Raw genomic sequence first — 15449 nt, 5'->3', positions numbered from 1 at the left:
AAGCAAGAGATATCAATGGAATCTTATCTAGGGAAAGTTCATGCACTCATGCAAGAATTTGATGCTCTTCTTTCTCTTACTACGACCTGCACCGAATAGATTTCCCAAAGAGAGAAGTTTTTCATGATTATTGCTCTCTCCGGACTGAAACCAAAATTTAACGAATGCAAAGTATAAGGTAGCGGCAGATGCTCACCATCGAAATAAACAATTTTAGGAAGGAGATTCAGTAATGGTGTTTTTGAGGAAAGAGAGGTTTCCCATCAGTACCTACAACAAGTTGAAGCCCAAGAAATACAGCCCTTTCAACAACAATGCCTACATTCTCGATTTGCCAACCTCCATGGGAATTTCCAGTACCTTCAACGTGGCAGACTTGTATGAGTTCCGTGAGGATGACGAGCCACTCTATCCAGACTATAACTCAAGGTCGAGTTTTTTTGAAGTGGAAGGGAATGATGCGGAGTAGATCGAAGACTTCATTTAAGGGTTCCGTTTTAATATTTATATTCTGTTTATTTATTTTAATATTATTTGTTACTGTATGTTTCCTTGTTTTAGGTTGATTAGGATCTTATTTCTATTAGGATTCTAATTGGAATTAGGATTCTAGTTGGATTTGGAATTAGGATTCTATTTGGATTTTATTTAGAAGTACTAGTTAGATTTGGATTAAGCCAAACACTATAAATATACCTACTATAAATATACCTAGAAGCTAGTGTTTGTAATCAACTTTTCCATTCAATAAAATTCCAAATTTCTTTTCTTGGAGGATTCCAAGTGGATTTCTTTCCTTGGTGGATTCCAAGCGGTTTTCTCGTCTGTTCGAATGATAATCAAGCAACGCCCGTTCATGCGTTACGAAAAGACTTTTCTTTTCCTTGTTTTCGCTTCCATCCTGCGTCACATGCCCCAAGGACTATGACACAGCTCCTACCACTAAGCTTAGCCCTAAGTACTATAAGCCTTTTCAGTAACAACCAAGGTTGGGGAAGTGGCATATAGACTGCAATTACCTGAAAGAGTAGGAATACACCTCATCTCCTAGTTTCACTACTAAAGAAAGAAATCGGTCCTACTGATTCCATCAGTGAAGATCTTCCTCCTACTGTGGAAGACTCACGATTGTAGTGGAACCCCTAGCAATACTGGAGAACAGGGTAACCTATCAAAATTCAATGCCCCTGATACAAGTGCCAGTACAATGGACTCACCTGCACCCAAACCACACGTCTTGGGAGTACCTACCAGACCTTCTCAAGCAGTTCCCATGGGTTGCTCAACTTTTGTAACTTCTTGGGGACAAGATGTTGTTCCCGGGGTTTGGGGGTGGGGGGTAATTGTCACAATCCCAAGGGTAGTCTTGTAATTGTGTCTTTTTTTCAGCTACTGTTGCTTGTACTTAGTAGTTATGGAAGTTAAGTTATTTCAAGTTGAACATTTCAAAACAATGTATGGATGGCTATAAATAATCCATATCAGAGGATGGGGATCATCATGTGAATGAGATTGATCTTTTCCCTCTCTCTCTCTCTCTCTCTCTCTCTCTCTCATTCTTCCTCTTTCCTATTCTTTTCCTCCCTTAATTCAAATCTTCCCTCCAAATTTCCTAAAGAACCATTGAAATTACCTTGCCAGATCCTACAAATCTGACAATAATGTTGTTAAAGGATGGCTATATATGAAGATTGGGTGCATGAATTATTAAACTTCTTCCAATTAGCATGTATTCTTTCTTTCTTCAACTTTGTTCCCATATCATGAGCCCATTCTGTCTCTAACTTGCTAAATTAAAAGCATTTAAATAGGCACTATCGTCATTAACTTCCAACAAATGGTTGAAGCATTTCGTTTCCTTGTCAAAGAACGATGTTATATTCTAAAGTAAATATGTTCCGATCACTTATATAATAAAAACCATTGAGAAAATGAAAAGTAACCTTCAGACCATGAATTTCCACCATGGTTAGAAAACAGACATCACATGATTTATTTATTTTTTTAGTTTAACTAGATTTTAGATTTATAACTGGTTTAGGTTTTATCTTGTTATCTTTTATACTTTATTTTATAGAATTTGCCTATAAAGAAAATGACACCTCCCTCCCTCAGCTTTGCTTCTTCTTAGCTTCTTTCTCAAGCTTCTTCTCTTTTTCTTCCCCCTACTTTCTTCTCTTTTTTCTTCGATTCTTTTGATCGTCCCAAATCAGATAATCTTCAGACCATAGACTATACATGATTCCATCTTTTAATGTCATGTAAAATGCATCTCCCTCCCTCTGCTTTGCTTCTTCTTAGCTTCTTTCTCAAGCTTCTTCTTCTCTTCTTCCTCCCCTACTTTCTTCTCTTTCTTCTTTGGATCTTTTCATCAGTCCACATCAGATAATATTCAGACCATATACCATACATGATTCCAATCTTTTAGTGTCATGTAAAACGCATGTATATGAACCATAGATTGGATGAGTCATGACACTGAGGTACCAATATAGTAACAAACAAAATAGCAAGACACGACATTCCAGGCATGTGGCTACAGTTTATTCACCAAGAAGTTTACATGACAAATACATTATAAAAGTATGGCCGCAGTTGGTGAACAATAGAAGATATGAAGTCCCTAAGTATTGGTGGCACTTGGTACTACATGGTCACAGTCCCTGTAGTAAATTGAACGCTTTATGCATTTACTAAGCCTAGATGTAACATCTCTAAAAAACTCCTACAATGAGCAGAAACATATTAACTTACAGGAAGGGTCTCCCATATTGCTTCATCACTCATGATTTCTTCATCTCCAGGCATTAGAGCTCTACACATCCTGAATAAGAAACAACCAATTAGTATTCTAAAGCACACACTCAGAAATAGGCAAGTCAATAATGCAAATCATTCAAAATGCATGTCATGAAATGAAGGTGCTTATCTTCCAAAATTTGCACCCAAATCAAACTATGCAGGTTATTTGGTATATAAAGATTGTTTCAGATTTGGTAGCTCAAAGAGTAAATATGCAGATCTACTAACGGGAGAAAATAACTCACCTAATGTTATCAACTAAAATTGCAACTTCAAATGCCAGAAAGGGCAAAAAGACAATCTTCAAGTTCAAAGCTGCAATAAATTACAGTTCATATATGAAACGAGTCAAAAAGACTTGAACATCTGAAGAATGAGAAGAACAAAATCTCACATAATGGAAAGTTCAATTGACCTTTATAAGAAAAAATCAAAAGTTTTTATGCGATGTTTTAACTTACCAACTGCATGGCAAATACCTACACAAAAATTGGAAAATAGACAGCTTAAAAATGTTACCAAAGATTATACTAGCAAGGGTGCTGCCTCTGTACCATAACTGCTGTCAAGATATATACATAGGAGTAGTTCGAAAGCAACAAGCAATGGTGTGGCCATGAGAGCATGAAATGGTGCCCACTGTTGATGGAAGAGTATGTAGTTTAAGGGAACAGATTTATTAAAGTATGAGAAAAAATAGTCAAATAAGCAACCAGTGTATCTTTGGGAAATTAGATATATGGCAGGTACATACCCTCCGATCATGAGGCATTGATGGAGCAGGTAAGGAAAATCTGCCTCGTGATACAACCACATGAAATAACCAGAGAGGACTAAAAATAATCCTGCAAAATATGTTCAATATTAGGAAAGAAAGTTTCTCTTTCTTATGGCAGACAGAGAAAATAGTTAATATTTCAAAAAGAGTGAATGTGAAATGCCGTAAAAGAATCAATATAACTGATATGTTAAAAATGCATCATAAAGAATGCAACACAGATAATGAGAAACACACTATACATCTCTCTTTAAGTGCATGTGAAACACCTTATAATTACTGTAGCTTAAGGTGTCCTTGAATGATCTGGCATTAGATGTGAACCAACTTAACATTTAGGCTGGGTATTTCAATAAAATCAAAGTACATATTAGCATGCTTCTGAATTGGAAATATGTTCAATTCAATAATTCTTAATATATGATATGACAGTCTTGAGAAGCTGCAAACATATTAAAATTTCTTGATTTCACCCTTAAGGTTAAAATTTCAATGCAATAACAGTGTGTTGGTTTGGTCCTGCGACTAATGGACCTGAGAAATTTTAGAGGAATTTTCAATGGGGAGGAAATGGGAATGAGTTCAATACAATATAGTATTTTCTTTACTGTTTTCAGGGCTTTTGTGTGTTTGTGTGTGTGTGTGTTGGGGGGTGGGAGGGGGGATAAAGTCATTCTAGGCAACCAGTTACAGAGATTTTGGACACCAAAGTTGAGTTTGTGGAAGAGACTAGTCATAGGTGAGTCTGGTCATCGTTACAGAAGGAAATCCACCCACCATACCAAAAGAATTTACCCATTGCAATGGCAAATGAAGAGGCACTCAACTCACAAGGTGCGGCCAGTAGTAATTATATTGCATATCAAAATAGTATAGACACAGAGGACACTTGCTCTATTGTCCTAGCTCAAAGTAAATATATTCTTAATCTCTACTACCACCCAAGTCAATTAATATTATTTCAAAAGAATTTACCCATCCCCCTGAGGACGAAGTCTTGAATATTGTTGTTTTAACAAGGATAGAAAAATCACATGGAGGAAACGATGAGGATAATGAATGAGGAGTTGGTCTCAAGAAAGGGAAGTATTGTTCTTATTCACTACAATTCAATCAAGTATTCTCCAACACTGGGAGAATTAGTGTTGCGAAAATTCAAGGATATTTTTAGTGGGAGAAATGCAATACTCTAGCTTTTTCCAAAAATAGAAAAGGAGATAAAACTTCCTCTTAAGTAACCTAATTAAGTAATAATTCTACGTTATGATGTATTTTACAAGTACATCTGGAAGTTCTAATTTCGTTTTGGAAGTGGTCATAAATTGATAAGATTGTCAGCTATTTTTCTCTGTTTCTCAATATGGTGGCTCCATATAAAAACAAGTTTGTTGTAACATTTGTATTAGATTAGATTAAATGTAATCATGTACTTTGTATTGCTGCATATTTTATTTCCTGATTTAGTGTTAGATTTAATTGTTCTTCTAGAATGTATGTTTCTAAAAGGTGGCAGCCAGTTTTAAAGTTTGTTAGTTTGTTAGGCGGCTATTAGTTAGTTTTATCTTTAAGTCCATGTAAACCGCTCCCCTATATCCTATAAATAGGAGAGTCTTAGTGTGCCAGAAATCATGAAGGATTGTTTCCGGTTTACTGTCTTGATTTGGGATTGAGTGCGAGAGGTTGGGAGTGGCTGATTCTTAGCTTGTATTCCCCTAGTTTCCCTATAGCTTTCAGTGTATATGGGCGGGAGGGATTAAGTTCTTGTTGTAATCATCCCTTGGGTGTTTCAAGATAGTGGATTTCAATGGTGCCTAAGCAGTCTGGATGTAGGTCTTGGATTTCAAGACCAAACCAGGATAAATCTTGCTGTTTGTTGTGTGATTGTGTTATTTCTTTATGTCCTCTATTATCAGTGTATTCTTGGGTTAGATAGGGAGCTGGTTGACTTGAGAGAATAGAGTGGAAAGCTGTGAGATACTCTAACAACTTCGTATTAGAGCCAAGAAGTGTACTTCGGCAATCAAGATTCTCAAGAAACTCAAGGAATCTCACTTCCTTCAAGAATCTAATATGGCGCCATCTACCTCCAGATTTGACATCGAAAAATTCGATGGATCAAATGATTTCAGTTTATGGAGGATAAAGATGGTGGCGCTTCTCTGCAGTCAAGGACTCGAAGGAGCGCTGGAGCAAGAAGCTAAAGCAATAGACGCAGCCACTGGGAAAGAAGTACCAGTGCTGACTGAGGAACAAGAAACGGCCAAGAAGGAGATCAATAAAAAGGCTTACAGCATCCTGATCCTAAGCCTAGGCGATAAAGTCCTTCGGGAAGTCTCTAAGTGGAAGTCAGTCGCTGAAATTTGGAAGAAGCTTGAAGACCTCTACCTCCAAAGATCCTTGTCCAGTCGCCTCTTCTTAAAGGCCAGGTTTTTTAATTTCAAAATGCAAGAATCCCAGAAATTGCATGACCATATAGATGACTTTAATAAACTAAGCCTAGATTTAGAAAATATAGGAGTTAAGTATGAAGAGGAAGACAAGGCCCTAGTTCTGCTATATTCTCTGCCTAAATCCTACGAAAATTTTGTAGACATCCTTCAACATGGTAGAGATAAGCTCTCATTAGAAGATGTCATAGGTGCCTTAAATTCAAAAGAACTTAGGTTCAAAATGAATGAGAAAACCTCTTCAGGGGATGCATTATCAGTTAGGTCCAGAAGCTCTAAAAAGGAAAATAAGAAGAGGGGAAAATCTAGGTCTAAGTCTAGAAATGGGAAAGGCCCGATAAAATGTTACTATTGCCAGCAAGAAAGACATATAAAACGGCTATGCCCAAAGAGAAAGAAAGACTTAGTAGATAAAGAAAAATCAGGAGATGGTGGAGCCAACTGTTGTGACTCTGATTATGACAATTCTGAAGCTCTAATAGTTAGTGAACATTCAGACAGCCTAGAATGGGTTCTTGACTCTGGCTGCTCTTTCCACATGACCCCTAGAAAGCTGTGGTTGCAAAACTTCAGAGAAATTAATGGTGGAAAGGTCTTGCTCAGCAATGACCATGAATGTAAGGTTCGGGGCTAGGAGACATTAGATTAAACCTTCATGATGGCTCCATAAAAACCCTCACTTCAGTGAGGTATGTCCCTAATTTAAAGAGAAACTTGGTTTCCCTTGGAGAACTAGATAGAAATGGCTATAAGTTTAAAGGTGATGGTGGATCTTTTCAAATTTCAAAGGGATCTCTAATTTGTATGAAGGCAGTTTTAAAGAATGGAATTTACCTATTGCAAGCCACCACTTTATGTGGTGAAATTTCAGCAGCCAACAATAATTCTAGATCTAGAGCAAGTTTGTGGCATCTAAGAATGTCACACATAAGTGAGCAAGGGCTCAAGGAACTTGCTAACCAAGGTATTTTAGATATTGGGCAGTCTCTAGAATTATCTAAATGTGAATCCTGCATTCTAGGTAAGTCAGCCAAAGTGAAATTCAGCAAAACTGCTATCCATTCTTCAAAAGCACCCCTAGATTACATACATTCTGATTTATGGGGTCCAGCCCAAACAGAATCCCATGGAGGTTCTAGATATTTCCTATCCATTATAGATGATTTTTCTAGAATGTTGTGGGTATATGTTCTAAAATCAAAAGACAACACTTTTGATACATTTAAATCATGGAAGAATATGGTAGAAAACCAAAAGGGCAGGTCAGTTAAGGTAATTAGAACCGATAATGGATTGGAATTTTGTAATAAAGAGTTTGATCAAATGTGCAAAGAAGGTGGTATAATTAGGCATCTTATAGCTCCCGGAAATCCCAAGCAAAATGGGGTTGCCGAGAGGATGAATAGGACCCTTTTGGAAAGGGTAAGGTGTATATTGTTTCATGCCCAATTACCCAAGTCTTTTTGGGGGGAATCAATAGCTGCTGCTGCCCATATTCTTAATAGAACACCCTCAAAAGCTATCAGCCTTCAAACTCCTTATGAAAAGTGAACCGGCCATAAACCTAGCTTAGCCCATCTTAGAGTATTCGGTTGTCTAGCATATACTCATATAAAGCAAGGTAAGCTAGAACCTAAGACTAAGAAATGCATCTTTATTGGTTACCCATCAGGCGTTAAAGGTTACAAACTATGGACCTTAGAATTAGATGGACCTAGAACCATAGTTACAAGAGATGTAATCTTTGATGAAGATTCTACCATAAAATTAGGAAGTAATGAGCCTCAACAAAATCAGAAAGAACCTGATAAATCTGTTCAGGTGGAGATCCCAAGTGAAATCCCAAATCTGTCCCAAGAAACCATAGATTATGAGCAGTTTGATCATGAACCTTTAGACAATCAAGACCAAGACCAAGGATCCTCTCAAGTAGAAGAAGAAGAAGGTGACAGTGAAGCAAACTCAAGCCTTAGAGAACCTACAAATCCTGATAGATACAATGTGGCTCGAGATAGGCAGCCTAGATCCCTAGACCTCCCCAAAGGTATGGCTTCTCAGACCTGGTAGCTTATGCCTTTAATCAGTATTCTAAAACTCGAGCTGGGCGGCCGCCTAGGCGCTGGGCGGCCGCCAACCACGGCGCTTTTGGGGGAGGCGGCCCCCCGACTAGGCGGTTCCAGTCGCGCCTAGGCGGCCGAGGCAGCCGCCTAGCCGCCAGTCGCAGCCCTAGGTGGCCACCGCCTAGGCCTCCGCCCCCCACACTTTTCTTCAGCTAAGCGCGTAGATCGTTTTTAGGGTTTGCATTTCATTTCGTTTTCAGATTTCCCCCCCTCCTCTCTCTCTCGCCTCTCGTTGTCTCATCTTGGTAAGTCGCCGGTTGCTCCCCTCCTCGCCGTCGCCAGACCCGCCGCCGCTGCTCGCTGGAACGACAACCTGTCTGGCCGCCTCTCTCACCGCACCGCCTCTCTCACCGAGCAACCTCTCTGGTCGCCTCTCTTACTGGTCGCCTCTCTCACCGACCACCGCACCGCCTCTCTCACCGGCCGCCGACCGCGTCCCTCACCGCCGACCGCCTCTCCTCTGTGTTCTGCCACCGCCGAGCCCCTTTCTCTCTCAGTCCGCCGCCTTCAAGCATCATTAACAGTATGTACTATGTATTTAAAACTATTTATTAACCATCATCTATGATTTTCAGATTTATTAACCATGTCTTTCACTAGCAATGTTTAGATTTTGTCTTCCACATGATTTTGATTTTTAGATTTGTGTTAGCCTCTCTCTCTTTTTTTCTTTTCCTTGATAAGTCACCTGATGATCCTTTCATTGATTCTTATTGAACCTCCTTAACACAAACTAGACTTCATTACCCAAACTTACATTGCATTACCTTTACCAGTAAATTCAGTGCACAAAGATAAAATTAATGCTATTTGCTAATTATTTTACCAGGGATGGAGAGGTTTGAAAGTTCTTAATCCATTGGAAAGATCATCCTGATTATGATTCTACTTGGAATCTGTTAGGCTGTTAGCATTAGCAATGTTAAGTTCATGTGTTAGGCTGTTAGCTTTGATTTTCAAATTTGTGTTAGGCTGTTAGCGATTTTCAGATTTGATTTTTAGATTTTATCTTCCACATGATTTTGATTTTCAGTTTTAGATTTGTGTTAGGCTATTAGCAATGTTAAGTTCCTATGTTAGGTTGTTAGCTTTGATTTTCAGATTTGTGTTAGGCTGTTAGCAATGATTTTCAGATTTGATTTTCAGATTTTGTCTTCCACATGATTTTCACATTTGATTTTGACTTCCACATGATTTTCAGATTTGATTTTGTTCAGTTTAAGTGATGTCTGGAACGGGGAGTACGGAAGCATCGTCCGCTACCGTCTCAATTCTTAAAAGGAAGTCAAATGATGTGGGGTGGGAGTATGGGATGCTAATTGATCCCAAGAATATGGACAAAGTCAAATGCAAGTTATGCAGTAAGGTGATGTCTGGCGGTGTTTACCGAGTTAAAGAACACATTGGCCACATTTCTGGAAATGTGTTTGCATGTCCAAAAGCTTCTCCAGATGATAGAGCCAAATGCAAGAATGCAATTGAGGAGGCAAGGAATAAAAAGAAGAATAAGAAAAAGGAAGAAGATCTGATGAGATCAACAGTCAATATTTCTGAAAAGGGGGAAGGGAATGGCGATGATGAATTGCAAGAATTAGGGAGTAATAACCCACCCCGCACACTTGGCCCTATGGATAAATTTGCAAGCTCCATCAGCCCTGAAGCTGGTTCAAGTGTAAAAATGACACAAAGACAACAAAATATCAATGAAGCACTCTTTAAAGAGAGGACACAGACAGTCCGTGAATATTATGCTAGGTGGGTCTATAAGCACGGTATTCCTTTCAATGCCATTGATAATGACAGTTTCAAGTTGTTTGTTGAGGCAGTTGGTCAATTTGGGCCAGGCTTCAATCCTCTTAGTCAATACCAGTTGAGGGAAACGTTGCTAAAGGGGGAAGTTGACAGGATGAAAGGTTTGTTAAAGAAGCATGAAGAAGAGTGGGCAAGAAATGGGTGCTCCATTATGACAGATGCTTGGAGTGATAGAAAAAGAAGGAGCATCATGAACTTATGTGTTAATTCTAATGCAGGTACTGTTTTCCTTTCTTCTAAAGAATCTTCAGAGGAGGCACATACAAGTGAACTCATTTTTGAGTATGTGGACAAATGCATTGAGCAAGTTGGGCCACAAAATATTGTCCAAGTGGTAACTGACAATGCTGCCAACAATATGGGAGCGGCAAAGTTATTGAAGGTGAAGAGACCCAATATCTTTTGGACATCATGTGCTACTCACACCATCAATTTAATGCTTGAAAGCATTGGAAAACTGCCAAGGTACAAAAAAGTCATTGATCAAGCCAAGAGTTTGACAATCTTTATTTATGCACATCATAAGACCTTATCCTTAATGAGGTCATTTACAAAGAAGAGGGATATAGTGAGACCCGGTGTCACTAGATTTGCTTCTTCTTTCCTTACTCTACAAAGTTTAATGGAGAAAAAGAGCCAATTGAGGGCAATGTTTACTAGCTCTGAGTGGGAGGAGTGCAAGTGGTCAAAGACTGTTAAAGGGAAAGTAGCCTATGCAACTGTGTTAAGCATTGCTTTCTGGAATGGTGTGACTATATGTCTTAAGGTTTTTGCACCTTTGGTGAAGGTGCTTCGAATTGTTGATGCAGATAAGAAGCCTTCTATGGGCTTTTTATATGGAGAGATTAATCAGGCAAAAAAGGATATTAAGGAGGCCCTAAACAATCTTAAAAAGAACTATTTGCCTATTATGGAAATTATTGATGCAAGAGTGAAAGATAGGCTAGATAGTCCATTGCATTTTGCGGCTTACCTTTTGAATCCATATTATTTGTTCAAAGATATGGATATGCAATTTGATAATGAACTGATGAATGGGTTTTTTAATGCTGTGGAGATGTTTTTTTATGGTGATGATCGCATGCAAGGGCATATTTTAAATGTTGAGTTGCCAAAATATACTTGCAAAGAAGGAGTTTTTGGAAATTCATGGGCAATTCAAGGGTGTGCAACAAATGATGATAATTATAACCCAGGTATAAAATTCCTTCCTTTAATCCTTAGGACTTTTTTTTTTTTAGTTTCTATCGTATATTAGTTTAGTGTATAAATTTCAAATTTGTTTAACCTATGTAGTTAAATGGTGGATGACTTATGGAAATCAAACACCAAACTTGCAACGAATGGCGAGAAGGATCCTCTCGTTAACTAGTAGTTCATCCGGTTGTGAAAGAAATTGGAGTACTTTTGAAGGGGTTAGTGCATATTTTAAAGTGTTTTCAATATTTTAATCAATTAGTTATCTATCATTTATATTGAATTATTGATATTGCTTTCATTTTCTTCATGTAGATACATACGAAGAAAAGAAATAGACTAGATGTTAATCGATTGAACAATCTAGTCTTTGTCCAATTTAATGCAAAACTGATGAACAAGCAAAAAAGGGAGAAGGAGAGGAATGTTGATGTGCTACTTGCTAGTGATGCTAGTAATGCACAAGGATGGATCGTTAATGGAGAAGATGATGAAGAAATTGAGCCTGGTATGGGGCTCACTTGGGAAATGGTTGGTGAAGCTTCTGGAGCAGACAACATGCTTCAACCTCGAAGAAGTTCTAGGATGAGAGAACTTCATGAAGATGATTTTCAATCAGAAGAAGAAGATAAACAAGAGCATCATGAATTTGATTTTGAGTCTAATGAAGATCGTGTGCTAGAAGAATATGGAGAGGAAGAAGAAGAAATCCACTAAGATAACTAGATATTACTTAGATTCTTCATATATGATTTAATGTTTATGTTGTATTATTGTTGTTTTTGTCATCTTGACCTCAGTACTAATCTACAACAGTTTGTTTTTAAAGTTTTTTAATGTTTAAATTCATTATTTCACTTATTATTCCAACTTTGGTTTACTTGATATCAAATTGCATCAAAAAATTTAAAAAAAAAACACTATTTTCCAAGTCGCCGCCTAGGCCCCGCCTAGGCGCCCGACTAGCGCCTAGCGCCTTTTAGAACACTGCCTTTAATAGTGCAGCTGAATCCATAGGAGAAGAGCCTCTTACCTATGAAGAGGCAATGGCCTCTAAAGATGCAGGAAGCCATGAGATCTGAAATTGCATCTCTAGATAAGAACCACACCTGGGAATTGGTTGAAAAACCAAAAGGGCAACGTGTGGTAGGCTGCAAATGGCTATATAAAATTAAAGAGGGAGCAGGAGATAAATCCAAGCCTAGGTTTAAGGCTAGACTAGTGGCAAGGGGATTCACTCAAATTCAGGGAGTTGATTTTAATGAAGTGTTCTCCCCGGTTGTGAGGCACACTTCTATAAGAATTCTCCTAGCCATCACTGCTCAAATGAATTTATATCTTGAGCAAATGGATGTCACCACAGCCTTTCTCCATGGGGATTTAGAAGAAAGGATCTTTATGAGTCAACCGAAAGGTTTTGAAGCTAAGGGAGAGGTGGAGAAAGTATGCTTGCTTAAAAAGTCCTTATATGGACTTAAGCAGTCCCCTAGGCAATGGTACCGAAAATTTGATTCGGTTATGTTAAGCCAAGGGTATTTTAGGAGTTCATTTGATTGTTACATCTATTTCAAACATATCTCTTCTAGTATTTCCATATACTTATTGCTCTATGTAGATGACATGCTCATAGCAAGTCAATCTTCTCAAGAAATCCAGCTTCTCAAGGGTAAATTGAGGGCTGAATTTGAAATGAAAGAGCTAGGGGAAGCTAGGAAAATCCTAGGAATGGAAATTTTAAGAGATAAGCTCCATAGGAAGATATATTTTTCTCAGAAATCCTACTTAGAAAAGCTTCTAGTTAGATTTGGTATGGCTAAAGTCAAGGCAGTCAGCCTGCCTTTTGCTGCCCATTTTAAATTATCCTCAGGTCAGTCTCCTAATCTTGAGGAAGAGAAAAGGGAAATTGATCATATTCCATATGCTAGTGCTGTAGGCAACATCATGTATAGCATGGTATGCACTCGCCCTGATTTAGCGCATGGAATGAGTGTCATTAGCAGATTTATGGCAAATCCAAGGAAATCTCACTGGATGGCAGTGAAATGGATGTTTAGATATATTAAAGGGTCTATAAGAAATGCTTTAACCTATGGTGGAGCTAAATTAGGAGATAAAGCAAGCATCTTAGGATTCTCAGATGCCGACTATGCTGTCGACCTAGACAAAAGGAGATCAATAACAGGCTATGTATTTCAGCTATGGAATTCAACAATTAGTTGGAAGTCAGGCTTGCAGCATGTGGTAGCTCTATCCACCACAAAGGCTAAATACATAGCTGTAGCTAATGCTATAAAAGAAGCTATGTGGCTTAAGGGTCTAGTTAGTGAGCTCCTAGGTGTAGATGTCAAAACAACTTTGATGTGTGATAGTCAAAGTGCCATACATTTGTCCAAAAACCAAGCCCATCATGAAAGAACTAAGCATATAGATGTAAGACATCATTTCATAAGACAAATTGTTGAAGATAAAACTGTTTTTCTAACCAAGATTGCAGGAGAAGACAATGCAGCAGATATGTTTACAAAACCAGTCCCTTCAGCAAAGCTTAAACACTACATGAAGATCCTTCAGATAGATCCAAGAGGGCAATGTTGATTCTAGAAGTGAAGGTCGTTTCAAGGTTGAAGATAAAGTCTAATCGAAGTGCAAATGGGTGGAGAATTTGTTGTAACATTTGTATTAGATTAGATTAAATGTAATCATGTACTTTGTATTGCTGCATATTTTATTTCCTGATTTAGTGTTAGATTTAATTGTTCTTCTAGAATGTATGTTTCTAAAAGGTGGCAGCCGGTTTTAAAGTTTGTTAATTTGTTAGGCGACTGTTAGTTAGTTTTATCTTTAAGTCCATGTAAACCACTCCCCTATATCCTATAAATAGGGGTCGTGGTGAGGAGTCTTAGGTAGAGTCTTAGTGTGCCAGAAATCGTGAAGGATTGTTTCCGGTTTACTGTCTTGATTTGGGATTGAGTGCGAGCGGTTGGGAGTGGCTGATTTTTAGCTTGTATTCCCCTAGTTTCCCTATAGCTTTCAGTGTATATGGGCGGGAGGGATTAAGTTCTTGTTGTAATCATCCCTTGGGTGTTTCAAGATAGTGGATTTCAATGGTGCCTAAGCAGTCTGGATGTAGGTCTTGGATTTCAAGACCGAACCAGGATAAATCTTGTTGTTTGTTGTGTGATTGTGTTATTTCTTTATGTCCTCTGTTATCAGTGTATTCTTGGGTTAGATAGGGAGCTGGTTGAGTTGAGAGAATAGAGTGGAAAGCTGTGAGATACTCTAACAAAGTTGATTGATATTTGCATGTAAAACCACAAGCTATTCCAGAGGTGTCCATGGGTAGAGTTGGTCTGGGTTTGGCACTAAACCATAACCTAACCAACCAGACCCAATAAAAGTTCGATTGGTTCAGTTTAGTTCTCAGTTCTAACTATTTATAATAATCTAACTAATCTCAAATTTGTTTTATATAACTTTGAAAATGAATATATCAATGCTCAACAAAGAATTTGCACCTAAGCACACTACAGAACAGTTAGCACTTTGCTTTAAATAGTGACAAGTAACTCATAGAAAACAACTAATAAATTCACAAAATATGCCAAATAACATTGAATGATGTTATGACATTTGTACTAGATTAGGACTTTATTTGTAGACAGCTATTTTGTACTACTAAATTTGTATGTTTTTCTTCTTTAAGGTTAGAATGAGTATTCTTCTAGAATGCATGTTTCTAAAAGGGCGACTGACCAAGTTAGTTGTTTGTTATTTCCAGTCATGCAGTTAGGCAGTTATAACTCACATCCCTATGGTCTATAAATAGGGATTGTGGTGTTGGGCAGGAATGTAGCCTCATTCTTAGAAGTTTTCTATTTCTATCATGTGGGTTGGGATTGATTGAGTGACTGAGAGTAAGGTTGGGGATAAGCTTTTGTAATTTCAAGGAATCCAATTAGCTTTTAGAGTATATGGGCTGAGTGAGAATTCGGGATTATCTCTGTAATCATCCTAAAGATTGTTTTTAAGATAGTGGATTGGGAGAGGCTGCAGCAATCTAGACGTAGGTCCCATAATTTGGGACTGAACCAGGATAAATCACATGTGTTCTTTATTGTTTTTCTTATTCTTGTTCATTCTCTTTTATCGTTTGTGTTTTGGGAGGTTTTGAGTGATTTTTGTGAATTATTGGGTTGAGGAGTCTAGAGGGAACGCTGTGATCTTACTCTACCACATGATTATGATTTTATATAACCTATTTTAATTTATTCATACATTGATTGGTTTGAGTCG

The 15449-nt window shown here is 38.0% G+C and overlaps 2 protein-coding genes across 5 annotated transcripts in view; one reads left to right on the top strand and one right to left on the bottom strand.

Moving 5' to 3' along the window:
* The window catches only part of LOC127797103 (uncharacterized), a 56451-nt gene that overhangs the window by 38656 nt on the left and 2346 nt on the right, over positions 1-15449 (bottom strand). For all 4 annotated transcript variants that reach the window (XM_052329639.1, XM_052329636.1, XM_052329638.1 and 1 more), the window contains exons 2-5: positions 3557-3647; positions 3357-3441; positions 3048-3117; positions 2755-2824 (exon numbers count right to left, since the gene is read on the bottom strand). In XM_052329639.1, the coding sequence (XP_052185599.1) occupies positions 2755-2824; positions 3048-3117; positions 3357-3441; positions 3557-3647 (316 nt within the window). The remainder of the gene's footprint in view (positions 1-2754; positions 2825-3047; positions 3118-3356; positions 3442-3556; positions 3648-15449) is intronic.
* LOC127797104 (uncharacterized) lies at positions 11078-11923 on the top strand. Its single transcript, XM_052329641.1, has 2 exons — positions 11078-11374; positions 11472-11923. Exons 1-2 carry the CDS (start codon positions 11267-11269, stop codon positions 11871-11873), a joined length of 510 nt encoding a protein of 169 aa, XP_052185601.1. The 5' UTR covers positions 11078-11266; the 3' UTR covers positions 11874-11923.

This window comes from Diospyros lotus, chromosome 3 (assembly GCF_014633365.1).
Source record: "Diospyros lotus cultivar Yz01 chromosome 3, ASM1463336v1, whole genome shotgun sequence".
Taxonomy (NCBI): Eukaryota; Viridiplantae; Streptophyta; class Magnoliopsida; order Ericales; family Ebenaceae; genus Diospyros; species Diospyros lotus.
This window is presented reverse-complemented; position numbering and strand designations above follow the sequence as displayed.